The 26,863-nt window shown below is 47.1% G+C and overlaps 2 protein-coding genes across 3 annotated transcripts in view; both read right to left on the bottom strand.

The window, feature by feature from the left end:
* ADGRE5 (adhesion G protein-coupled receptor E5) overlaps positions 1-26,863 on the bottom strand; it is a 367,255-nt gene that overhangs the window by 252,092 nt on the left and 88,300 nt on the right. The window lies entirely within an intron of this gene.
* The window catches only part of LOC136613168 (adhesion G protein-coupled receptor E3-like), an 81,465-nt gene that overhangs the window by 4,963 nt on the left and 49,639 nt on the right, over positions 1-26,863 (bottom strand). Inside the window, exons 13-16 of the mRNA XM_066594013.1 lie at positions 14,772-14,942; positions 11,841-12,035; positions 8,140-8,375; positions 6,814-6,877 (exon numbers count right to left, since the gene is read on the bottom strand). Coding sequence (XP_066450110.1) covers positions 6,814-6,877; positions 8,140-8,375; positions 11,841-12,035; positions 14,772-14,942 — 666 coding nt within the window. The remainder of the gene's footprint in view (positions 1-6,813; positions 6,878-8,139; positions 8,376-11,840; positions 12,036-14,771; positions 14,943-26,863) is intronic.

Here is a 26,863-nt window from a genome sequence, read left to right as displayed (position 1 = left end):
GAAGAGAAGTCTGGGGAAATCCAGGCTTTGTTCATCTTGATGAGTGTAAGCCTGTCAGCACTGTCGGTTGACAGGCGGGTACGCTTATCCGTGATGATTCCCCCAGCCGCACTAAACACCCTCTCTGACAAGACGCTAGCCGCAGGACAAGCAAGCACCTCCAGGGCATACAGCGCGAGTTCAGGCCACGTGTCCAGCTTCGACACCCAGTAGTTGTAGGGGGCAGAGGCGTCACGGAGGACGGTCGTGCGATCGGCTACGTACTCCCTCACCATCCTTTTACAGTGCTCCCGCCAACTCAGCCTTGACTGGGGAGCAGTGACACAGTCTTGCTGGGGAGCCAGAAAGCTGGCAAAGGCCTTGGAGAATGTTCCCCTGCCTGCGCTGTACATGCTGCCTGATCTCTGCGCCTCCCCTGCTATCTGGCCCTCGGAACTGCGCCTTCTGCCACTAGCGCTGTCGGATGGGAAGTTTACCATCAGTTTGTCCACCAGCGCCCTGTGGTATAGCATCATTCTGGAACCCCTTTCCTCTTCAGGAATGAGAGTGGAAAGGTTCTCCTTATACCGTGGGTCGAGCAGTGTGTACACCCAGTAATCCGTAGTGGCCAGAATGCGTGTAATGCGAGGGTCACAAGAAAGGCATCCTAACATGAAGTCAGCCATGTGTGCCAGGGTACCTGTATGCAACACATGGCTGTCCTCACTAGGAAGATCACTTTCAGGATCCTCCTCCTCCTCCTCCTCCTCTGGCCATACACGCTGAAAGGATGACAGGCAAGCAGCATGGGTACCCTCAGCAGTGGGCCAAGCTGTCTCTTCCCCCTCCTCCTCATGCTCCTCCCCCTCCTCCTCCTCCTCTTCAATGCGCTGAGATATAGACATGAGGGTGCTCTGACTATCCAGCGACTTACTGTCTTCCCACGCCTCCGTTTCCGAGTGCAAAGCGTCTGCCTTTATGCTTTCCAGGGAACTTCTCAAGAGGCATAGCAGAGGAATGGTGACGCTAATGATTGCAGCATCCCCGCTCACCATCTGGGTAGACTCCTCAAAGTTTCCAAGGACCTGGCAGATGTCTGCCAACCAGGCCCACTCTTCTGTAAAGAATTGAGGAGGCTGACTCCCACTACGCCGCCCATGTTGGAGTTGGTATTCCACTATAGCTCTACGCTGCTCATAGAGCCTGGCCAACATGTGGAGCGTAGAGTTCCACTGTGTGGGCACGTCGCACAGCAATCGGTGCACTGGCAGATTAAACCGATGTTGCAGGGTCCGCAGGGTGGCAGCGTCCGTCTTGGAGTTGCGGAAATGTGCGCAGAGCCGGCGCACCTTTCCGAGCAGGTCTGACAAGTGTGGGTAGCTTTTCAGAAAGCGCTGAACCACCAAATTAAAGACATGGGCCAGGCATGGCACGTGCGTGAGGCTGCCAAGCTGCAGAGCCTCCATCAGGTTACGGCCGTTGTCACACACGACCATGCCCGGTTGGAGGCTCAGCGGCGCAAGCCAGCGGTCGGTCTGCTCTGTCAGACCCTGCAGCAGTTCGTGGGTTGTGTGCCTCTTCTCTCCTAAGCTGAGTAGTTTCAGCACGGCCTGCTGTCGCTTGCCAACCGCTGTGCTACCGTGCCGCGCGACACCGACTACTGGCGACGTGCTGCTGCTGACACATCTTGATTGCGAGACAGAGGTTGCGTAGGAGGAGGAGGAGGGTGGTTTAGTGGAGGAAGCATACACCGCCGCAGATACCAGCACCGAGCTGGGGCCTGCAATTCTGGGGGTGGGTAGGACGTGAGCGGTCCCAGGCTCTGACTCTGTCCCAGCCTCCACTAAATTCACCCAATGTGCCGTCAGGGAGATATAGTGGCCCTGCCCGCCTGTGCTTGTCCACGTGTCTGTTGTTAAGTGGACTTTGGCAGTAACCGCGTTGGTGAGGGCGCGTACAATGTTGCGGGAGACGTGGTCGTGCAGGGCTGGGACGGCACATCGGGAAAAGTAGTGGCAACTGGGAACCGAGTAGCGCGGGGCCGCCGCCGCCATCATGCTTTTGAAAGCCTCCGTTTCCACAAGCCTATACGGCAGCATCTCCAGGCTGATCAATTTGGCAATGTGCACGTTTAACGCTTGAGCGTGCGGGTGCGTGGCGGCGTACTTGCGCTTGCGATCAAACAGTGGTGCTAGCGACGTCTGGACGCTGCGCTGAGAGACATTGCTGGATGGGGCCGAGGACAGCGAAGGTGAGGGTGTGGGTGCAGGCCAGGAGACGGTAGTGCCTGTGTCCTCAGAGGGGGGTTGGATCTCAGTGGCAGGTTGGGGCACAGGGGGAGAGGCAGTGGTGCAAACCGGAGGCGGTGAACGGCCTTCGTCCCACCTTGTGGGGTGCTTGGCCATCATATGCCTGCGCATGCTGGTGGTGGTGGCTCCCCAGCTGATCTTGGCGTGACAAAGGTTGCACACCACTGTTCGTCGGTCGTCAGGCGTCTCTGTGAAAAACTGCCACACCGTAGAGCACCTTGACCTCTGCAGGGTGGCATGGCGCAAGGGGGCGCTTTGGGAAACAGTTGGTGGATTATTCAGTCAGGCCCTGCCTCTACCCCTGGCCACCGCACTGGCTCGGCCTGTGCCCACACCCTGACTTGGGCCTCCGCGTCCTCGCCCGCGTCCACGTACTCTAGGCCTACCCTTACCCCTCAGCATGGTGTATTACCAGTAGTGCAGAAACAGAACGCTGTAATTAAATGTGCCGCTTATTGGCCTGTGGTTGGAGGCTGACTTCGCTTACGGAACGCCAGGAAATAATTTTGCGCAAGCCTGCTGTAACACTTAGCTGCCTGCGTATGAATTAGGAGGACAACTACCCCCAGCAGAGACTCAGAACACTGAGGACAGTCACAGGCAGCCCAAATAGATTTTTTTCCACAAATGTTTTTGGAAAGGCTCACTGCCTATATTCAATAAATATATGTCTTCTGTCCCTGCGTCACCACTACTGGCCCTGGAGTATGTATAATTACTGCAGGGCGCAATGCTCTGCACGGCCGATATACAAAAAAAAAAAAAAAAGTGCAACACTGCAAAAAGCAGCCTCCACAGTACTGCACACGGTTAGATGTGGCCCTAAGAAGGACTGTTGTGGTTCTTGAAGCCTAAAATACTCCTAACACTCTCCCTATAGCAGCTCCGGCACCAACAGCACTTTCCCTCCTCTATGTCAGAACAAATCTGTGGCGAGCCGCGGGAGGGGCCGATTTATATACTCAGGTGACACCTGATCTCGCCAGCCACTCACAGCAGGGGGGTGGTATAGGGCTTGAACGTCGCAGGGGGAAGTTGTAATGCCTTCCCTGTCTTTGTATTGGCCAGAAAAGCGCGCTAACGTCTCAGAGATGAAAGTGAAAGTAACTCGAACATCGCGTGGTGCTCGTCACGAGTAACGAGCATCTCGAACACGCTAATACTCGAACGAGTATCAAGCTCGGACGAGTACGCTCGCTCATCTCTAGTGGTTTGGTTTCGGAAAAAATCCCCATGTAAAAGTAGAGATAGAGACACAGCCGCCACCTGGAAATAACTATTCAAGTATTACGGCTCATTCACATGGTTCGTATTCTCACCGCGTATTATGCGGTGAATAGAGTTAATGAAAAAATGAAAGTAACTGGATTTTCATTGATCCATTCACACTTATGTATAGTCATTATATACGTTATCGCATGTTACGCGTGGAATTTTATCGCGTATTATGCGCGGAAGAGCCCTATTGTTCTCTATGGTTGCGTATGATATGTAACGCCAACGTAGGTTCTAGCGTAACGGTTGAGTTTATCACGCATGTTGCGTATAATAATTTTTTTTTTTTACAGCTGACTTTTTTTTTTTTCTTGCGAGCGTAACATACAATGTACATACGCATGTATACGTGTGCAAGAAGACACACGTACGCATGGAAAATTGGAGGGATACGCAAATGCAATGCTGCAATTTACGCATACGCCTGTGTGAATGAGCCCTTACACGCAATCACTACACGCAAGTGTGACTGAATTCTTGAAAATCAATGTATTTTCGTTGACTCCGCGTATTGTGCGCACGTATATTGTGTGAGTAATACGCAATGAAATTACGCTCGTGTGAGCCTGGCCTTAGTTACAGTTACTTGATATTCTCCCTGTGAAGGTCCTGTGTTTGTCTCTGAAGGTATGTAGTTCAACATTACAGGTAGGTGCACTATATGGTGATGATATGTGGCTGTGATGATATGGAAAGGAGCAGGTGGAGAGGGTTCGGAATCCGACATCCACCTCTACATCCGTCATTATTAGAGATGAGCGAGCATTGCCCTTAGCGAGTACCTGCCTGCTCGAGACGGAAGGTTCGGGTGCCGGCGCGGGGGAGCGGTGAGTAGCGGCAGTCAGCTGGAGGGAGCGGGGGGGGGGGGGTGAGGGAGAGAGAGATCTCCCCTCTGTTCCGCCCCGCTCTCCCCCACAGCTCCCTGCCCGCTGCCGGCACCCGAACCTTCCGTCTCGAGCGGGCAGGTACTCGCTAAAGGCAATGGTCGCTCGAGCAATTGCCTTTAGCGAGTATACTCGCTCATCTCTAGTCATTATATACTGACACGTTAATAGATGCTGAAAGGATGATTTTTACTTTGAACTGTACAAAACATGATGTATAGAAAGCGAACAGCACGGTACGGTCAAAGTGAAGTGGAAGCGTTCGCTATCATAAGACAAACACAATAATATAGTCAGCAAAGTCAATAGGAAATATAGAATTTGCTCTACATTTTGACCAACTTGCGTCTTGCTCAAGCATAACGGAGGACTGTATGACGAAAGGAAAGAAGTATGGCACAAAGGGAATAGGCAGCATAGCATAATAGGTGAAGATGGCAGCCCAGAGCTGGTCCAACTGGAGTAGAATACAGCTTTAACAGCGCTAATGCAAATCAGGTTACCATGGTAGGACATTGGCATAGTGTGCGACCCTTCAAAGTCAATGGAAATGGCAAATAGTGTAGATATTGGGACAAGCCTATGCTCCTTGCACAACACACCCAATCTCAAGATCTTTGGTAGATTAATTAAACAGATCTAGTAAACAAGATAGATGAGCAAAGTATAACAGGTAGTGCAGAGCCAATGTATACAGTAGAATGTACCCGAAATAGGAGACACGCATGACTTTGGGCATATGCTCTTGCTGACTTCACTCATTATATTATAGTGTGTTTCGTTACTCTATAATACACTTCATTATTTCTCTTGCTGTGATCCTTACATCCTTCATTATCGAGAGCTGCATTCATAATTCTGCAGGTTTCAGAGCTGACCTCACCCAGCATTATTTGCAGAATCTGATCCTGCTCTGGTGATTGGCATCTGGAAAACGTACTTTTTACATCAAGCACCGAGCACTTATCTGGTATAGAGGAAACTAACTCATCCAGGATGACACTGCGATATTGAATATTTACTACGCTGTTAGGAATATAAATTTTGATGCACATATTTACCATTTTTGCAGCGTCCCATAGGGTGACTGCGGACACATGGCATAAACTGAGATACTGGGAAGGCAAGATGCTGGCTTGTCACGGCTGCTCTTACCACCCTCTCTCCCAGAGGGACGCACACAGACATGGCCAGAGCAGCGCTGGGTCTCTTCCAGACACCCCTAGCATGGGGATGCCAATAAACATTTGAACAGGCAATGAGGGTGTCACGGGTGATGCCACCGTTCCGGTACCCCCGGCATGAACATATACGAGCCACAGACAGGAGTATAGTACCTCAGGTTCCTGGGAACGGTCAGGGTCTGGAATAACTTTACTTGAATGAACACTCTAACAATGCAAGGCAAAAATAGACAGTGTTCCAAGTGCAGGTAGCGTTATAGATATATACAGACAGACTCGAAGATGAGTACCTCCGCACAGCGATCCCGGACTTCAGGACGCTTGTGTGTGTGACAATTGAAGATGTGTGTCTCCACCCAAAGGTCCCAGACTTCTGGACACTTGAGCGTGAACAATTGAAAGAACTGGAAGAGTACCTCTGCACTGGGCCTTGTGTAGGAAAGACTTAGGACTGGCACACGCTCTCGCTCTCTGGGGCTCACTTACTGATCATGCTGATCCTTGCGTTCGGGAAATCTCTCCTCCTATTCCATCTTCAACACATGAGGGCTGAAGGTGCCCCCATGTGCCTCTGTACTTTCTCTCTCAGCTCTAGAAGATGGAGCACGATGGAAGAACAACAACTACCACAACCCTTTTCCTGCTCTCAAGCACTCACATTTATACATTCACTCGCACCTCGTGATAGGATAGAATTTTTACATTTACAGACAGTCAGCTCACAGTTTGCAGATATTAACCTCTCATTTGCTGCAGCTGTGCAATACACATAACAGAATGACAAGACAATTTTGCACAGTGCACCTACATAAGACATACATGTATGGAGGGGGCCATGAAAGCATGTACTGGGCCACTACAATTTCCACTAACAACCAACACAATTATAAATGCAGCTCTGAGCTATAATTCCACAACTCAGCATTGCGACTGACCTGAATGGAGCTTTCCTGCAGCCCAGTGGTGGCCAGGAAGCTGGACCGCAGGAAAAACAGGGAAGGCAATGTAGCTCCAAACCAGCACTGTGGCACCTTCATTATCAGGATCATGGAGGTTGCACAGGTAGAAACCCCACAGATCATAATGTGGTGGCATATGCTAGCAATATGCCATGACTTTATAAGTGGGAAAATGTGTTTTAACTCTTTTGATGATCAGTTTGATATTATAGTATGTACTTACGATGATGAGCACAGCGACCGGACCAAGGAAACTCCAAATCAGAGAATCGGGCTCAAGCCAACAACTGTAGGAAATATAAGATATAATGTAAACGTTTATGGAGGTTCATCTTATATTATACATCTAATAATAAGCTTTTCTAGGCCTGTAATGTAATTTTACTCATACTGTTTCCAATATTAGCCCTATTGGAAGCAGAAGAGGATAACTGGATCAACATAAGCGTTCCACATTCCAGTTTTAGCATATGGCAAACTGGGCAGTTGCCCAGGGTCTTGTTTTTTAAGTGGTCCTTGAGAAGTAGAACCCCAGGATTTATCTGACAGGAGAGAGTTAAATCATTCCACTTCATTGTCAGTCCTAGTATTGATATGTGAGACTGTACAATAGTGCTATTTGCCATTATAAGGCAGTGTTCTGACATAATAAATTGGGTATAAAAGGACACATTTATCTATGTTTTCATAAATATATATAAGGAGGAGAGAAATGGCCTAAAAATGGGGAGTGGTGGGATAAGGGCCCTATTAAAAAAAAGAAAACCCTGCACATATATAACGTACCCCATATGGAAGTCTATGATCATCTGTCTCATGTATACACTTGTTTGAATTGCCCATATGAGAGCAGTGTGTATTGTGCCAAGGGCAAGATCAGATCCTACAAGAATAAGGCTAGGTGCGCACTAGCTGTGTGTCCAAATGTGTCTGAGAGCCTCAACTGCAACCTACCCCAGGCAGCACATGGTCACAAGTCGGTGTGCTGCCCAATTTATGTAGAGGCGGTGCATTAGTATCCCCTATTTCTCGTCTAAGACATGTCATGAGTTTTTAACGTGGATCATTGGTCTGTGTGACAAAATTGTATTGTGCATGTCCTTATACGGCCCAAAATACACTCGTGTACAGGTGGTCCAAAGAAGAGAAAAGTGAAGGAATAACTTTCCTCTGGCAGAATCTAATCTTTCTTTTAATAAAAAGTGTTTGGCTGTCACACATAGCATTCATTCATGTAAAGTCTATGAAAGTAGTAAGACTACTCATAAAGAAAATCAATAATGGACTTCTCCCGTGCTGCACCTACACCCTGGGATGCTTTTGCTTGAAATGAAACCTTTGATCCACTAGATCTGCCCTGTTCAATTGTAAGTGCTATTAAGTATCTAGGAGTAACACCTGAAATATGAAGCAGGACACCACGTAAACTTGCCTGGAGAATGCCACCTACCAGAGTGCATAGTGTCTACTGTAAGGTTCACAAATGAAATATAATTTAGACATCTGAAAAATAGCTCACTGGACTTAGATAAGCCTGAAAAGGACTTACTAGAATTTTGTGCCATAGCCATGTGGCTGAACCGCTGCGGAGATCCCAACAATGATAGCAGGAATCCCAAAACCCAGCAAACACATCACTGGGAAATTTGAGCGCCGAGAGGTCATATAATTGACAGCTCGTAGGTTCCGGACGGTCATAAACAACAGAACACTCTCTATGGACATCCAGCAGAAGGCACAGAGGAATAAGAAGTGGAGGCCACCGGTAATGATAGAGCAGAGGATCTGTATGGAATGTGGAAGAAGAAAGTGAAAGCTGAAGATGTGAAACATACGAGGATAAGAAGTATATTTTATGAGCAGTGGGTAAGTGTTCTCATCAACATGCAAGACTTCAGGAAGCTCATCTCTTGCCCAGAGTGAAGAGTAGTAACAAAGAGCATCTCTAAGGCCTCATGTCCACGGGGAAAAGAAGAATTAAAATCCGCAGCGGATCCACGCCCCATTGGAATGCATTGACCACCCGCGGGTAGATAAATACCCGCGGATGGTCAATAAAAGTGAATAAAAAAAATTCTGTAGCATGAAAAAAATGGACATGCTCCATTTAAGTGCAAGTCTCCCGCGGGGATGGCTCCCGCAGGCTTCTATTGAAGCCTATGGAAGCCGTCCAGATCCGCAGGAGACCCGCGCCTGAATTAAACTGACCTGCTCTGGGTGATGCAGATCTTCCTTCCTTCGCGGCAGGATCTTCTTTCTTCGGCCCGGCGGATGTGCCCGGCGCATGCGCGCGGAACGCAGCCGGCGTGCCGAGCACATCTGCCGGGCTGAAGAAAGAAGATCCGGCCACGAAGAAGGGAAGACACGCACAGCCCGCAGCAGGGGAGTTTATTCTTATTTTAATGCCTCATGTCCGCGGGGCAGGAGGGACCCGCTGCGGATTCTCCATGGAGAATCCGTAGTGGGCCTGATTTTCCCCGTGGACATGAGGCCTAACTCTGGAGGAACGATCTGGTACTATATTACACTGACGCCACATTGATATGAATGAGTACTATGTAATTCCTAATTTGCACTTTGGTGGTGCTGCAGGGAAATTGAATATTTACTTACAGATTACAGCTGATCACTGGGGTTCTCAGCAAGAGGACACTTTGTGATCGGTTTATTGTCGAAGAAGAAAAAAGGATTGTCAGAAGCAGAGGACCCTTTTACCATTATATTAAAGGCGTAATCTCACTTAAGACACTGTTGGCAAACCACAATATGTAACTGTCATATCTCTAATCATTGTAAACACAGTGGGGCAGATTTGCTATTGAAAATGTGCCAGATTTCTGGAAAAAATTTCTCCAGAAAACTGTCTTAGACACTTTGCACTACATTTCTAATAGGTTTTAAACACTTTCAGGCATTTTTTTTGCTGCACCTGAAAAGGGGGCAGGACTTTGCAGGAAGAAGGATATAGCGTCAATGTGACATGGGGCAAGATCTGGCAAAAACTAAGCCAACTAATTAGTAAAAAAAAGTTAGATAGTAGTATCTAAAGATGGTCCAGATTTATCTTTCAGCATGAACCACTGTGATAAATGTTACGCATTTTAACACTGTCTAAGTTTACACTTTCTATTAGACAGTATTAGTAAATCTGCCACAATATTCCAAGATTGAAGTGACAGTCGCTTCAGGAATGTGGTGCAACCAGCCATACAGTGGAGGACACGAGCAGTGAAAAATGGTGGATATCACAGTGGCATAGCTACTCCTGTCTTTCATGGACAGCAGAATGTAGCCTGAAAAAATAACAATATAGCTTTCTGGCTTTTGGGTGCTACCCGCGAAGTCAGGCAGGGCAAGATGTTAGTTGTCAGTTCATGATGCCAGCCTGTATACAAGTCAAGGCCTGTGCTGGACAAAATAATAATAAAAAATGGGGGGAAAAAAATAAGACTTTTCTTTCCCGTGAAGTGTAGTGTGGTACCTCAGTGCATATGTTTGGTGGTGGGAAGGGACTTCAGGAAGCAGAATTAATGATGAAAACATGCACAGTTTATCACAATAACAGACTTCAGATTTCTTAGTGCAAATTCAGAGTTACTTTACTTTGAGATATATTATTTCTTAAGCAAGTACTATTAGAACACGGGCAGGCATGAAGTGCTGACTTTCCATCTGGACACAAACGGGCCCTCTAACAGTAATTAAGCATGGAATTTCTTTGTAAACAGCTAATAGCACTTCATTTTAGCAGTCAGCAGGGAACACAGCTATTACCTACACCCATTTGACACTGATGTAATATCCTACCAATATGCCATCAATATCCTACAGCGAGTTAGTCCCCTTACCTGGAATATAGAGTAGAGCCCTTTCTCTAATGAAGCATGGAATAATCAATTGTCAGTAGTTTGTGGTGTTGCACTTATTCCTAAAGTGCTTATCTGGTTTAAAAACCTCATTTTCAATTACCCATTTTGAAAATTTTGAGTTAATAGTTAGGAATCCTCTATTCAAGACCCTCATCTATTACCCAAAGAAAAGTGTGGCACCAAAGATCTAGCATGCCTATGCATTACACATAAAACTCATTGATCTCACATGAGTGTTATGCCTTATTTCGCCTGTGGTGGCACTGCAGGGGAATTGAACATTTGCTGCCAGGTAGCTCTCCAAATTACAGCTGATTTCTGGAATCCTAGTAGCAGGCCACCCAGTAATCAGCTTATCGCCAGAGACCTTTGTAACCAAGGCTGTGAAGTCAATGTCAGTTTTGGGTGGAGTTCGAAACGTACCAACTAGAACCCCGGTTTCAAGAAAAAACAGTTACATATTTAATTTAGTACAATTTTTATTAATACAGAAATTTTACATGAGGTATTTATGAAGAAAGCCTGCATGCTCCGTTCTGCCAACACACTCTGACTTGACTCCCCCCTAATACGAACCTCACATGCTCGCCTCCAGGACTTCACCAGAACAGCACCGACCCTATGGAACGCTCTACCCCAAAACATCTGGACAATCCCTGATGCACGGAACATCAGACACACCTTAAAAACATACCTCTTCAAAAAAGCATACAACTCCCCTGACCTAGTCCCCCACCCTCCAATTACGTCCATCATGTACATTTTCTGCCCCCATACCTCCTGTACCACCCCACCCATCCTGATTGAGCTCCCCGCTGTGGAATAAGTTAGCGCTATACAAATAAAGATTAATATTACTATTAAAAAAGCACAGTCAGAAGTTTGGCTTGTAATAAAAAAGATTGTCCAAAGCAGAGATCCCCTTTAACTGGAGTAACAGATCTATCATGAGAAAACAGATACCAGATAAACAAGAGGAAGTTGGGGTCTACTACGGTTCAAGCAGTATTAATTTACCATGCTAGACTTTTCTTAAAGGTATTGTACCATGATTTAAAATTGCTTCACAACCACTCTATCCTTCCTGGCTGCTGCAACCAATCACTGGCTATAGAAGGCCACTGCTGTGGCCAGTGATTGGCTGCAGCTGTCACGTGTTCTGGTCAGCCGCAACAGGAAGGACAGAGTGGTTGTGAAGCAATTTTAAGTCATGGGAAGACCCCTTTAATGTTACACACTAAACCCAAAATTCTTAAAATAAATTCTTGGCTGACGCAGTTGTAACTCAATGACTTTCCTTCCACAGTATTTCATTTTAAATGTAGCTTCATCAAAGACCGTCCACCAGGAAACTAACCGAGTGATATTCTGGGCAACTTACCTTGTACCTTGTTCCACGAAATCCCACCAAAAACAGAACTTGACCCAGGAGAAGACAACTGCACAAAGCTGTCAGAACAGACGTGTGAGCGCTCCTCAGGGAGCGACAGAGGATGAAGGTGAGAAGAGACAGCATCAAGCAGAAGATAGACAGACTTAGGCCAATCTCAGAAACAATGTCATGACCAGGATCACTCTATGAAGACAAATAATAATAATGAAATATTTCATAACATTGTTAGAATCTGTACGGGACTGGGTTACGTTGGACTCACTGAGGGTCCCCCTCCACTTACACAAAACAAGTACACAACGTTTCATTGCATCATAATCTTTCTTGTTATCATTGCACACACCTCACATATGATCAGTAAGATCTAAGACATTATCTATGAGAAATAGAGCCTAGTATCAAGGGATTGTTTCCAAAGTCACCTCCAAATGGGGCCAGCTTGTAGACCTCTCAGCCAAGTATTCTGTCTGGCCCAGTGAAGGACTCCCTAGTGCTCTGGGGGTGCCAGTTGGTTAAAACCCCATCCCTCACTAATTTACCAACAGCTCTAGATTGCTAGGGATATGTATTAATTTGAAGGATTCATGGCAGTAGATTTTAGTGATAGTAATGGGTTGGTCTTTGGTGATGTCAAAATTACACTTCATTACTATAATGAACTACTGTCAGATAATTTTGGGCACATGAACTGTCTGTATGGAGGATTACATAATTCTAATACGCACTAATGAAAAAAATGTTAATGTCTGTAATAATGTTATAATAATAATCATTCAAAAACCTCACATTCTGGTGTTCGTACCCAGAGGCATCACTGAATGTCCTGGGCCCCAATGCAAAATATGTAACAGGGTCCCCACATCTACCATGTGCCATTTATAATAATGGTGTCTTCTCATGTTAAAGAGGCGCCTTGGGGCCCTTTCAGATACTAGGACTCAAGTACAACTCAAGTGCTACCTCTGCCCACCATAGTTACACCAGTTCCCATGTGTACCTGAGAGCTACACAAAGATGAGGTCACACAGACCTCACTTTCCAGCTTCCTACGGTCTTTTGCCATTTCATTTTGTAGAAAGCGAATTCTCCAGTGCCAACCACTGATTGGCTGGAAAATGGTGCTCCATCTCCATTCAAGAATTCCATACCGAATTCCCTAAAACAAACCCCTCTGTACTCTGCCTGATAACATGCTCCCTGACCTACTGACTGCAATCCCTGCTAGCCATCATAAACCGCTCCTGCAGTCATACTGTTTCTGCCGTCACACGGCTAAATGTCTGACCATTGTCTATGTGTATATCACCCCTCACTCTCCACCTCGCCATACCGTGCACATCTCCAGCCCCTTTACCTTCTGTATCACCCCATTACTTGTAGTATGTAAGCTCGTTGGAGCAGGACCCGCACCCCTATTGTTTCCATCAATTGATTACTTTGTAACCGTGGTTCTGTAATGTTTGTACTTTTGTCTTTCTGTATCCCCCCTGTCTATGTAAGCGCTGCGGAATATGTTGGCGCTATACAAATAAAGTTTATTATTATTATTATTATTATTCAAGAAGAGGTTCAGTTATCAGCAATCAATGGTGGACAGATACCACCAATCAGTCTTCAAAGAAATTCTGCTGCAACTACACGGAATAATGTGTAGTAAGAATATTAGGAGACATCTGTGGTCTATATGGTCACAGAACTCCTTGGGGCCGCTAATATTCTTATACTTTACAGTGAGTGGGGCAAAATCCCTTATATGATCATGTTCAGCGGTCAGTTCTCTGGATTGTTTAGGTTTTATCATCTCCTTGTTTGGGTCTTACCTTGCGTTGAAATGTAACTTATGCAAGGGGTTGTCTAATCAAGATAACCCACTTATACAGGCTCAGACTGGTCCATAGGGGAACAGGTGAATCTCCTAGTGGGCCCCCAACGCCCACAGGAATGGTGCAGGCACTGTATACCCTCCGCAATACATACTAATAGGCAGAGTATAGCAATATTTGCATGACAACTGTTTATTGGACCCCTAAAATAAATTTTACTGGCGGGTACTGGGCAGCACATTGCAATACTGCATCTATATGCCCTAGCAGAGATGGGACTTTTCTGGTGGGCTCGAGATGCTTTTGTATTACATGGATTGTCATTCATCTTATAGGCTACTATGAAATACTACATTTTCCTGCACTAATGTTGGGTTGGCTATGGCTTCCCTCATCAAAATCAGTTGAGTGTCCCAGGAACGGCATTTGGAGTGATCTGCTCATTGCTCTGGTGGCTATGTTTTCCAAGAGGTTGTCTTTGGTGGGATAACCCATTTAAACAAAGCAAATAACAATTTTAAAGGAGTTGAAGCAAGATTACAAGTTATTTCCTATCCAGGGAGTAGCTTGCTGATCAGTGGGAGTCTTGAGATCCCATGTCCCCCATCCTTCTCACGGTGGGCTTACTAAACCTCCCCACAGTTAGGAGGAGACTGAATGCAGTGCTGGTCACTCAAGCGCATTTGCACTCTATTCATTTTCAATGGGATTCCAGAGATATTCAAGCGGCACGCGCTTGGGTATTTCCGTCAGCCTCATTGAAATTATTGGAGCACTGTCTGCGAATGTTCAGTCAGCACTGTTTATATACTGACATCACTGCAGAGGAAGAAGCAACCCCCACAGTGACAGGCAGAACAGGACATGGGAGTCCTGTTCTGCAGCTTGGTGGGGTTCTTAGAGTGAAACCCCCACCGATCAGCAAGTTATCACCTATCCTACAGATAGGTGGTCACTTGCAATTTTCGTACAACCCCAGCAGTGACCCATAACACAACTGACTCTCCTTAATCACCACTGATCAAAATTTCAATGGAACAGTAAATTAGAGGTCCATTTGCACTTAGCTTTGTTCAAAATCATAGCCCTTAATTACCTCATGTTTTGCTGGCATCAAAAGTAATGCAAAGCTGGATAAATGGTTGCAGGAGCATGTCGTGTGTGTGCTATTAGATTCAGAAGACTTTTTGATACATCCGTCTTCACTCCAATTATTCTTTTTAGGGTCCCAGAAGACACAGGTCAGCTCCTGAGAGGACTTGGGAACCTGAAATGATAACAATTTAAGACCTTCATTAATAAGGTTGTGCTCGTTACTGTATTCCTAACACGCTGGAGCATTGGGGAAAGTCATATGAACTACATCCATAGACATGAAAGCTTCCCAGTTGTTGCTGTTGAACGATTAAGTGAGATAAGGGAAAGATTTCCATCGTCCTCATTTACAGGACTTGTATGGAGGCCTAGAGCTCTGATTTCCCTCCCATGATCATGATTGACCCATACGGATTCCCTTGTAGCAGAGCACAAATCATTTTCTGATTGGCATTTCTCAAATTGGCATTTTGTGCAATGGTTTACAGTTGTAACTATTAAACCTGTTGATACATTTTCACAAAAGGGACTAGAAAAAAATCTAACCTCCTCAAAAATACCTTTGTATGCCAGGCTGTTTCATACCTAAAGGACCAGAGACTTTTTAGGTATTACCCATGTGGTGGTTCTACCATCCTATTTTTTTTGTCTTCAGCTACCAAAATCATTTTTGGTGTGTTTTTTTTTTTCCTGTGACATACGCCTATTTTTTATATATAGTTTATTCCCTGACTTTTTTTTGCTTTTTTAACATTTATAGTTTTTCTTTAAATTCGTATATTTACACTAAAATTAAGTATGGGGATGGGTTCCCCATTTTGTTTCGGACCTTTTGATATATAATATGTACACTTTTGGATTACAGGGTACATACGGCGATGGTTTTGATTGGCGTTGCCTTTGGGTCATTTTCTTTATAATGTATATATTTTTATTTTACTAGATTGAGCCAACGTTCTCTACATGAACATAAAATGTTTGGAAAATTGTAGTAAAGGTTTTAAGAACTGGTTATTTTAATTGGCAAGGACTTCAAGATAAACTATATTTTCAGTGTACAAACGTCCATCGGAGCGTATCCCTTGAAGTAAATCAGGGTATATTTAGACTTTTAAGCTCTCTTTCTTGGTGACTCTCGAAAAAGCTACATACAACATTCCATGAATGAACACAGGGCACTCAAGGTGAATTCAAACATTGTTGAAAGTCTGTCCCTGAGATTTGTTGATCGTAATCGCAAAGGCCAGTCAAAGCGGAAACTGTCTTTGTAAATAAAAAGGGCAACTCGGTTTCAGGAGATGTTAGCTTCATTTTCGAGATAATTGCCTCAAATCCTGCTTCTTCACCGGGTATAGCAGTACAAACCAGGCAATGATTTTGAATCTCTTTCACACTTAACCGAGTTCCATTCAATAAGCCCTCTTTCAAGTTAAGGTTTCTAATCAGCATTATGATAGCTCCAACTTTTAGAGTTAACTTAGGGGGTAGAAAGCCTGAAGGAGTAAGTGAATTGAGAAACTCAGTTGGATGGTTGACTGCTGTAGATAGATCATCGCACTCAATAAAATCAATTGAATTAAAAGTTACTGAGCTACCATTAATTCGGGATATAACTAGAGATGAGCGAGCACCAAAATGCTCGGGTGCTCGTTACTCAGAACGAACTTTTCGCGATGCTCGAGGGTTCGTTTCGAATAACGAACCCCATTGAAGTCAATGGGCGACCCGAGCATTTTTGTATTTCGCCGATGCTCGCTAAGGTTTTCATGTGTGAAAATCTGGGCAATTCAACAAAGTGATGGGAACGACACAGCAACGGATAGGGCAGGCGAGGGGCTACATGTTGGGCTGCATCTCAAGTTCACAGGTCCCACTATTAAGCCACAATAGCGGCAAGAGTGGGGCCCCCCCCTCCCAAAAACTTTTACTTCTGAAAAGCCCTCATTAGCAATGCATACCTTTGCTAAGCACCACACTACCTCCAACAAAGCACAATCACTGCCTGCATGACACTCCGCTGCCACTTCTCCTGGGTTACATGCTGACCAACCGCCCCCCCTCCCCCCCACAGCGCACACCAAAGTGTCCCTGCGCAGCCTTCAGCTGCCCTCATGCCACACCACCCTCATGTCTATTTAGAAGTGCATCTGCCATGAGGAGGAACCGCAGGCACACACTGCAGAGGGTTGGCACGGCTAGGCAGCGACCCTCTTTAAAAGGGGCGGGGCGATAGCCCACAATGCTGTACAGAAGCAATGAGAAATATAATCCTGTGCCACCGCCATCAGGAGCTGCACACGTAGGCATAGCAATGGGGAACCTATGTGCCACACACTATTCATTCTGTCAAGGTGTCTGCATGCCCCAGTCAGACTGGTAATATGCACCTTAACAGTAACCGCGTTGGTGGTAATGTGGTGGTGACTGCGGACCTAGTAGCACGGTTGTATTTTGTTGGTTTTCGGAATGCGGCCAGGATTAAGTGGGCCGTGGCGGGGGGATGGTGTCGGTAAAGGTGAAATTCTTGGACTGCCACCAGACGAACCAATGCAAAGGCATTTGCCAAGAATGTTTTCCCTGTTGGAGGAGGAGGGGGATGTTTTTGAGGCACTACGTGTCCTCTCCACGTGTCCGTGGTTATATGCACCTTAACAGTAACCGCGTTGGTGGGAAATGGCCTCGCCGCCATCATGTCTTTGGGAAGCCTCTGTTTCCACACCCCAGAGACATACCATTAGCAGCGGTATAGGCAGAGCCCAGAATTAGTAACATTTCAGCCGTAGCATTAGGACAGGCCCCACTAACATATCACTAGCAGCATTATAGGAGGAGCGCAGTCTTCGTTCCATGTCAGCAATAGTAGCACTCAAGACAGGCCCCAGTAACAATTCTGAAGCAGCAGTATAGTGGGAGCGCAGTCTTAGTTCCATTTCAGTAGCCTTAGTATAGCCAAGGCCCAAGTTACATTTATGTAGCTAAAGTGTAGGCCAACCCCACACACACTTCTGTACCATGAGTGCAGGCGAAGAACATACAAATTGCTATGATTACACTGTAGGTGAGGGCCCCAAAAAATTGGTGTACCAACAGTACTAATGTACCTCAGTAAAAATTGGCCATGCCCAACCAAGATGGCAGGTGAAACCCATTAATCGCTTTGGTTAATGTGGCTTAAGTGGTAACTAGGCCTGGAGGCAGCCCAGTTTAACGAAAAATTGGTTCAAGTTAAACTTTCAACGCTTTTAAGAGCATTGAAACATATAAAAATTGTTTCGAAAAATTAGATGAGTGAGCCTTGTGGCCCTAAGAAAAATTGCCCGTTCAGCGTGATTACGTGAGGTTTCAGGAGGAGGAGCAGGAGGAGGAGGAGGAATATTAGACACAGACTGATGAAGCAGAAATGTCCCCGTTTGGATGGTGAGAGAGAACGTAGCTTCCATCCGCGGGTGCAGCCTACGTATTGCTTAGGTATCGCTGCTGTCCGCTGGTGGAGAAGAGAAGTCTGGGAAAATCCAGCCTTTGTTCATCTTGATGAGTGTTGGCCTGTCGGCACTGTCGGTTGACAAGCGGCTACACTTATCTGTGATGATTCCCCCAGCCGCACTAAACACCCTCTCCGACAAGACGCTAGCCGCAGGACAAGCAAGCACCTCCAGGGCATACAGCGCTAGTTCAGGCCACGTGTCCAGCTTCGACACCCAGTAGTTGTAGGGGGCAGAGGCGTCACCGAGGATGGTCGTGCGATCGGCTACGTACTCCCTCACCATCCTTTTACAGTGCTCCCGCCGACTCAGCCTTGACTGGGGAGCGGTGACACAGTCTTGCTGGGGAGCCATAAAGCTGGCCAGGCCCTTAAAGACTGTTGCACTGCCTGGGCTGTACATGCTGCTCGATCTACGCACCTGCCCTGCTACCTGGCCCTCGGAACTGCGTCTTCTGCCACTACCGCTGTCGGATAGGAATTTTACCATCAGCTTGTCCGCCAGGGTCCTGGGGTATAGCAACACTCTCGAACCACTTTCCTCTTCGGGAATGAGACTGGGAAGGTTCTCCTTATAGCGTGGGTCGAGCAGTGTGTACACCCAGTAATCCGTAGTGGCCAGAATGCGTTGAATGCGAGGGTCACGAGAAAGGCATCCTAACATGAAGTCAGCCATGTGTGCCAGGGTACCTGTACGCAACACATGGCTGTCCGCACTAGGAAGATCACTTTCAGGATCCTCCTCCTCCTCCTCCTCCTCCTCAGGCCATACACGCTGAAATGATGACAGGCAAGCAGCATGGGTACCGTCAGCAGTGGGCCAAGCTGTCTCTTCCCCCTCCTCCTCATCCTCCTCATGCTCCTCCTCCTCCTCCTGAACGCACTGAGATATAGACAGGAGGGTGCTCTGACTATCCAGTGACATACTGTCTTCCCCCGGCTCGGTTTCCGAGCGCAAAGCGGCTGCCTTTATGCTTTGCCGGGAACTTCTCAAGATGCATAGCAGAGGAATGGTGACGCTAATGATTGCAGCATCGCCGCTCACCACCTGGGTAGACTGCTCAAAGTGTCGAAGGACCTGGCAGATGTCTGCCAACCAGGCCCACTCTTCTGAAAAGAATTGAGGAGGCTGACTCCCACTGCGCCGCCCATGTTGGAGTTGGTATTCCACTATAGCTCTAAGCTGCTCATAGAGCCTAGCCAACATGTGGAGCGTAGAGTTCCACCGTGTGGGCACGTCGCACAGCAGTCGGTGCATTGGCAGATTAAAGCGATGTTGCAGGGTGCGCAGGGTGGCAGCGTCCGTCTGGGACTTGCGGAAATGTGCGCAGAGCCGGCGCACCTTTACGAGCAGGTCTGACAAGCGTGGGTAGCTTTTCAGAAAGCGCTGAACCACCAAATTAAAGACGTGGGCCAGGCATGGCACGTGTGTGAGGCTGCCGAGCTGCAGAGCCGCCACCAGGTTACGGCCGTTGTCACACGGCCGTTGTCAACCATGCCCGGTTGGAGGCTCAGCGGCGCAAGCCAACGGTCGGTCTGCTCTGTCAGACCCTGCAGCAGTTCGTGGGCCGTGTGCCTCCTATCTCCTAAGCTGAGTAGTTTCAGCACGGCCTGCTGACGCTTGCCCACCGCTGTGCTGCCACGCCGCGCGACACCGACTGCTGGCGACGTCCTGCTGCTGCTGACACATCTAGATTGCGAGACAGAGGTTGAGGAGGAGGAGGAGGAGGAGGGTGCTTTAGTGGAAGAAGCATTCACCGCCGAACATACCACCACCGAGCTGGGGCCCGCAATTCTGGGGGTGGGTAGGACGTGAGCGGTCCCAGGCTCTGACTCTGTCCCAGCCTCCACTAAATTCACCGAATGTGCCGTCAGGGAGATGTAGTGGCCCTGGCCGCCTGTGCTTGTCCACGTGTCCGTAGTTAAGTGGACCTTGCCACTAACCGCATTGGTGAGGGCGCGTACAATGTTGCGGGAGACGTGGTCGTGCAGGGCTGGGACGGCACATCGGGAAAAGTAGTGGCGACTGGGAACTGAGTAGCGCGGGGCCGCCGCCGCCATCATAGCTTTGAAGGACTCCGTTTCCACAACCCTATACGGCAGCATCTCAAGGCTGATAAATTTGGCTATGTGGACGGTTAACGATTGAGCGTGCGGGTGCGTGGCAGCGTACTTGCGCTTGCGCTCCAACAGTTGCGCTAGCGACGGCTGGACGGTGCGGTGCGAGACATTGCTGGATGGGGCCGAGGACAGCGGAGGTGAGGGTGTGGGTGCAGGCCATGAGACGGTCGTGCCTGTGTCCTGAGAGGGGGGTTGGATCTCAGTGGCAGGTTGGGGCACAGGGGGAGAGGCAGCGGTGCAAACCGGAGGCGGTGAACGGCCTTCGTCCCACCTTGTGGGGTGCTTGGCCATCATATGTCTGCGCATGCTGGTGGTGGTCAGGCTGTTGGTGGTGGCTCCCCGGCTGATCTTGGCGCGACAAAGGTTGCACACCACTGTTCGTCGGTCGTCAGGCGTCTCTGTGAAAAACTGCCAGACCTTAGAGCACCTCGGCCTCTGCAGGGTGGCATGGCGCGAGGGGGCGCTTTGGGAAACACTTGGTGGATTATTCGGTCTGGCCCTGCCTCTACCCCTGGCCACCGCACTGCCTCTTGCAACCTGCCCTGCTGCTGCCCGTGCCTCCCCCTCTGAAGACCTGTCCTGTGTAGGCGTTGCACACCAGGTGGGGTCAGTCACCTCATCGTCCTGCTGCTCTTCCTCCGAATCCTCTGTGCGCTGCTCCCTCGGACTTACTGCCCTTACTACTACCTCACTGCAAGACAACTGTGTCTCATTGTCATCGTCCTCCTCACCCACTGAAAGGTCTTGAGACAGTTGCCGGAAGTCCCCAGCCTCATCCCCCGGACCCCGGGAACTTTCCAATGGTTGGGCATCAGTGACAATAAACTCCTCTGGTGGTAGAGGAACCACTGCTGCCCAATCTGAGCAGGGGCCCGAGAAAAGTTCCTGGGAGTGTTCCCGCTCCTGAGCATGTGTCATTGTAGTGGAGTGAGGAGGCTGGGAGGAAGGAGGAGCAGCAGACAGAGGATTCGGATTTGCAGCACTGGACGGCGCAGAACTGTGGGTGGATGATAGCTTGCTCGAAGCACTTTCTGCCATCCACGACAGGACCTGCTCACACTGCTCATTTTCTAATAAAGGTCTACCGCGTGGACCCATTAATTGGGCGATGAATGTGGGGACGCCAGAAACGTGCCTCTCTCCTAATCGCGCAGCAGTCGGCTGCGACACACCTGGACCAGGAGCTCGGCCTGTGCCCACACCCTCACTTGGCCCTCCGCATCCTCGGCCGCGTCCACGTCCTCTAGGCCTACCCCTACCCCTCAGCATGCTGTATTACCAGTGATTTGATTTCCCACGCAGGAAATAAATTGGCGCAAGCCTGCCGGCCAAATATAATTTTTTCGCTTTTTTGCAAAGGGAAGGCCCTACTGCGTATATTCAATGAACAATAACTTTTATAACTGTGGTGTGGCCCTGAAAAAGTGTCACACAACTTTAGTGTAGCAGAGTTATTAACTCTGGCAGAGCAGGTATTTGCCAGTCAGGAAAGACAATGGCGCAAGCCTGCAGTAAACCGTAGCTGGTTGCCTTTGATTTTTGTACGTTCTCCACGCAGCACACACGTACACGGAGACCTTAGGACTGACACAGGCAGGCCAAATATAATTTTTTCGCTTTTTTGCAAAGGGAGGGCCCCACTGCGGATATTCAATGAACAATACGTTTAATAACTGTGGTGTGGCCCTGAAAAAGTGTCACACAACTTTAGTGTAGCAGAGTTATTAACTCTGCAGAGCAGGTATTTGCCAGTCAGGAAAGACAATGGCGCAAGCCTGCAGTAAAGCGTAGCTGGTTGCGTTTGATTTTTGTACGTTCTCCACGCAGCACACACGTACACAGAGACCTTAGGACTGACACAGGCAGGCCAAATATAATTTTTTCGCAAATTTGCAAAGGGAAGGCCCTACTGCGTATATTCAATGAACAATAACTTTTATAACTGTGGTGTGGCCCTGAAAAAGTGTCACACAACTTTAGTGTAGCAGAGTTATTAACTCTGGCAGAGCAGGTATTTGCCAGTCAGGAAAGACAATGGCGCAAGCCTGCAGTAAACCGTAGCTGGTTGCGGTTGATTTTTGTACGTTCTCCACGCAGCACACACGTACACGGAGACCTTAGGACTGACACAGGCAGGCCAAATATAATTTTTTCGCTTTTTTGCAAAGGGAGGGCCCCACTGCGGATATTCAATGAACAATAACTGTGTTGTGGCCCTGCCTACACAATTCTGTCCCTGTAGTATCAATGGAGGGTGCAATGCTCTGCACAGACGATTTTTTGAAAAAAAATATATGCAACACTGCTAACAGCAGCCAGCACAGTACTGCACACGGTTAAATTTGGCCCTAGAAAGGACCGTTGAGGTTCTTGAAGGCTACGCTCACTCCTAACACTCTCCCTGCCTAAGCACCACTTCTGTCCCTAATACCGGGTGCAATGCTCTGCAGTGCCGATTTTGAGAAAAAAAAATAAAAAATTTCCACTGCTAACAGCAGCCTGCACACAGGTAGATGTGGCCCTAAGAAGGACCATTGGGGTTCTTGAAGCCTACACTCACTACAAACACTCTCCCTACAGCAACTCCAATAGAACAGCACTTTCCCTCACTAACTCACACGGCATCTGAGGCGAGCCGCGGGAGGGGCCGACTTTTATACTCGGGTGACATCTGATCGCCCCAGCCACTCACAGCAGGGGGGTGGTATAGGCCTTGAACGTCACAGGGGGAAGTTGTAATGCCTTCCCTGTCTTTCAATTGGCCAGAAAAGCGCGCTAACGTCTCAGAGAGGAAACTGAAAGTAACCAGAACACCGCGTGGTACTCGTTACGAGTAACGAGCATCCCGAACACCCTAATATTCGCACGAATATCAAGCTCGGACGAGTACGTTCGCTCATCTCTAGATATAACCTTATAGTTTAGATGCTCAACATCTTCGTTAAGTGGACTAAGGATAACTTTTGACAAATTAGTTTGGAAGTCTTTTATATGAATGTTGGCACCATAAATCTTGTCAATCAAGTATTTAGTCAAAATACATTCTTGAGGCACATTGATGCTGAAAGGTGATATTTTGTTGTTTATGGGCAATCTTCCACTTCCAAGTTTAAGGCAGCACTCGGCGTAGTTAACTTCATCCGCACCAACTCGAATGTTTTGTGTCAAGTGTCTTACTGTAACATGAGTCCAACATTTGCTTTCTGTGAAAGACTGTTCAACGATTGCGTTTTGGTTTCCATGTTTGATAACAGGTAGAACTTGCCTGAAGTCTCCACTAAAAACAACAATTTTTCCACCAAATGAATCTGTGTAATTATGGAAGCAATGCATTCAAACACAAGTTGGGTTTCTGTCTCCAAATGGACCATGAATCATCATTTTTGTTACCACTTCATATAATTCTGGTGCATCGCATGGGTCCAGGATTTTAGCGAGTATCAGGCAATTTGATGACATGTTTGGATTTTACTGTCTCTGTAAGCCAGTGTTTCTCAACTTCAGTCCTCAGGACCCCTCTACAGGTCATGTTTTCAGAATATCCTATAGTACGGACACCTGTGGCAATGTGTGAGGCACCAGCAATAATTATATCACCTGTGCAATACTGAGAAAATCCTGAAAACATGACCTGCTGGGGGGCCATGAGGACTGGAGTTGAGAAACCCTGCCAAGGGTCAATAAAATGTGTGCATGAGGTAGACCACGTTTCTGGAACTTAATTGTATACATGAATGCTTTGTGAGAACCAAAGAGCTTGTTAATTGTGAGGTCTTGCATCCATGCTTTCTGCTTCTCCTTAAACATTCAAACAGTCCAATCAGGTCTGGACTGTGGAGTTGATCCTCAAAATTAATTTTGTACTCTGGCCAATCAGGATTGCAAGTAACAGTAATGAACAAATCCTGTGCATCCGAACCATCACCATTACATCTTGCTTATTTTGGTAATAGTTTTGAGGACTGCCTGTGAAAGCCGATGGTAAATATATTTGATTGGCCACTTATGTCTGGCTCTCTGTGAGCGAGTTGATCAGCAAGTCCAGCATAGGTTTCAACATGTAAAGTTGACTGGTTAAACTTTATGCAGTTTAAACAATATTGTTCAACTTTTAAGAAAGCATCAATAGCATACTGTTCGAAGAGTTTACCATTTGCATGAAGAATGCTGAAGCCTTCACGGATCGCCAAGTGATATTGGCAGAACTGAAGTTGTGTAATAGGGTTTCATTCTGTTGAACTTAAATGAACTTGCCAACCACTGTATGGCATCCCACTTTCCCACCCATGGGTGCCATAAGGGAATAGAAGTTGGTAAACCAAGGGATTTGCAAAGTGAACTGGTAACAGGTAATATCTACATTTCACCAGCTTCTCAGCTTAAGACAAAAAAAATCACAGAGGTGAGGGAAAAAACAAAGACATTATTTACAGAAAAAGCCAAAAATACAATACCTGAAGGTCTGCAAAGCAGACACGGTCGCCATAGGCACAATCGCCATAAGGCAGGCACAATCGCCACCGGCACAATCGCCGTGGGGCAGGTGCAATGGCCGTAAGCCCCGGAGATTGTGCCTGCCTTATGGCGATCGTGCCTATGGCGACCGTGTCTGCTTTGCAGACCTTCAGGTATTGTATTTTTGGCTTTTTCTGTGAAATCAGCTTAAGACAATATGCTATTCTGAAGTCATCTCTCCATTGGTTAATTGAAAAACGGTTTCCACTTGGTCAGCTGTTGGAAGGTTTCATCTTCTATCAGCTCCACCGATATCAATTAATCTAAGGTTGATTTCATCTTGACATCCCCCGCTGTTTTCGGTGTGATAATTGGCAGCAGATTTGAATTGATGAATGTAAGGGTTACAGTCCAATAAAATTTGTTGAATTTTATCCAAAAGATCTTTTGAAAGGTTTTCATTTGCTGGTATTGATTGTCTTTAATTTGCTGCCTTTTCAAAGTCCAGGACCCAGTTTTGAGCAAAGCGCCACTGTTCACCAGGATTAGGATGAAGTGATCAAAGATGATGGTACACTTGTCCCTCAACAGTAAAACGTTTTGGACCTGAACCAAAGTGGCGCTGCTCAGCCGTAAATGCTGCCACAGCCATGCCGCTGTTTGGTTGATGGGTGTGTTTCAAGTATTGAGGACTGGATGCTGTTAACTCTTCAAATGGAGGATGGATTGGGAATGTTTCCAATAGGAGCTTTCCATTCCGGTAACACAGTTTGTAGTGGTCACGGTTCCATTCAGATTGCAAGTGGCGGGCGTAATGCTGGCAAATGTTGTCCATAGATCCCAGAGTTTGAACTGCAGTATGGAGTGATGTTGACCTACTAGAGATACACTTGCGATTATCGGCTCTATGTAGTCGAGCCAAGGATTAGACTTGAGCTGTTCATCGTCCACGGCTTGGTCTTCCATGTTTTGGGGACATGGCAACAGTCAAACTGGCAAGCACAGCTCTTGATATGAACGTCGCTTATCACAACTTGACTTTCCCTAGTGGCGCGGTTGGCTGAAACACAACAGCACAAAGGCCATTTTTTGTTTTTTCATTTATTGTTTTTTCCTCCCAACTTTCAAAAAAATTCCAATTTTTAATTTTTCCTTTTACATAGCTACAAGAGGGCTCTTGTTTTCTGGAAGATCACTTCCTGGTTACGGGATTCATAAATTCGGCCTCCACAAAGAGATGGCTGCGATTGGTTCTTCCAGCGCTGCATTGCTTGGCAGAACCAATCACAGCCGTTGTGGAGACGGGATTTATGAATTGGCTGAGCTGCGGACGTTGATATGAACATCGCTTAGCAACACTTGACTCTCTCTAGCGGCGCTGTTAGCTGAAGCACAACAACGCCACCAAACTTAACATAGGAACTTTGGCCTGACAGTCACTCAATACATCGAACTCAAATTGTAGGATTTTACGGCAGTGATGAGGATGTCACAAATCTAACACCAAAATCATCCACCAAAGGACACACAAAGGGGTCAAAGAGTGGTGCAAGAAAAAGCCTGCAGGCATTTTTATATTAGATTCTGTAATTTTGTTTCACTTATTTTTGTAACCATTTTCTTTTACTATCTATGTCTCCATGATGTCATATAAGACCACTGGGAGACATTTACATTGTTTTTGTTTTTCAATTTGACACTTTTTCACTGTAGCTGGGGCATCCATAGGAGCCTCAGTTACAGGGCAAGACATTCCCCTGTAGTGACATCAGTCACTAATAGAACTGATCAGGGTCTGTAAGGACCATGCAGCTCTGCTGTGCCAAGGGATCTCAGTGGTCACGTGATCACCGGGTCGCATAGTGGAAGAAACACTTCCACTTTCACTTCTTGGTACATAGCGCTCACTGAGCGCTATGTACCCAGGAAAGGAGAAGGCAGAAGCAGTTGAAAAAAAGCTGCTCCCTTCTCCTTCGGGTTCTCAGCTGTGACTAACAGCTTGCAACCTGACCTGCTCCTGCTTGATTGCAACAGCA

The sequence above is a fragment of the Eleutherodactylus coqui genome, chromosome 2, assembly GCF_035609145.1.
Source record: "Eleutherodactylus coqui strain aEleCoq1 chromosome 2, aEleCoq1.hap1, whole genome shotgun sequence".
Classification (NCBI taxonomy): domain Eukaryota; kingdom Metazoa; phylum Chordata; class Amphibia; order Anura; family Eleutherodactylidae; genus Eleutherodactylus; species Eleutherodactylus coqui.
This window is presented reverse-complemented; position numbering and strand designations above follow the sequence as displayed.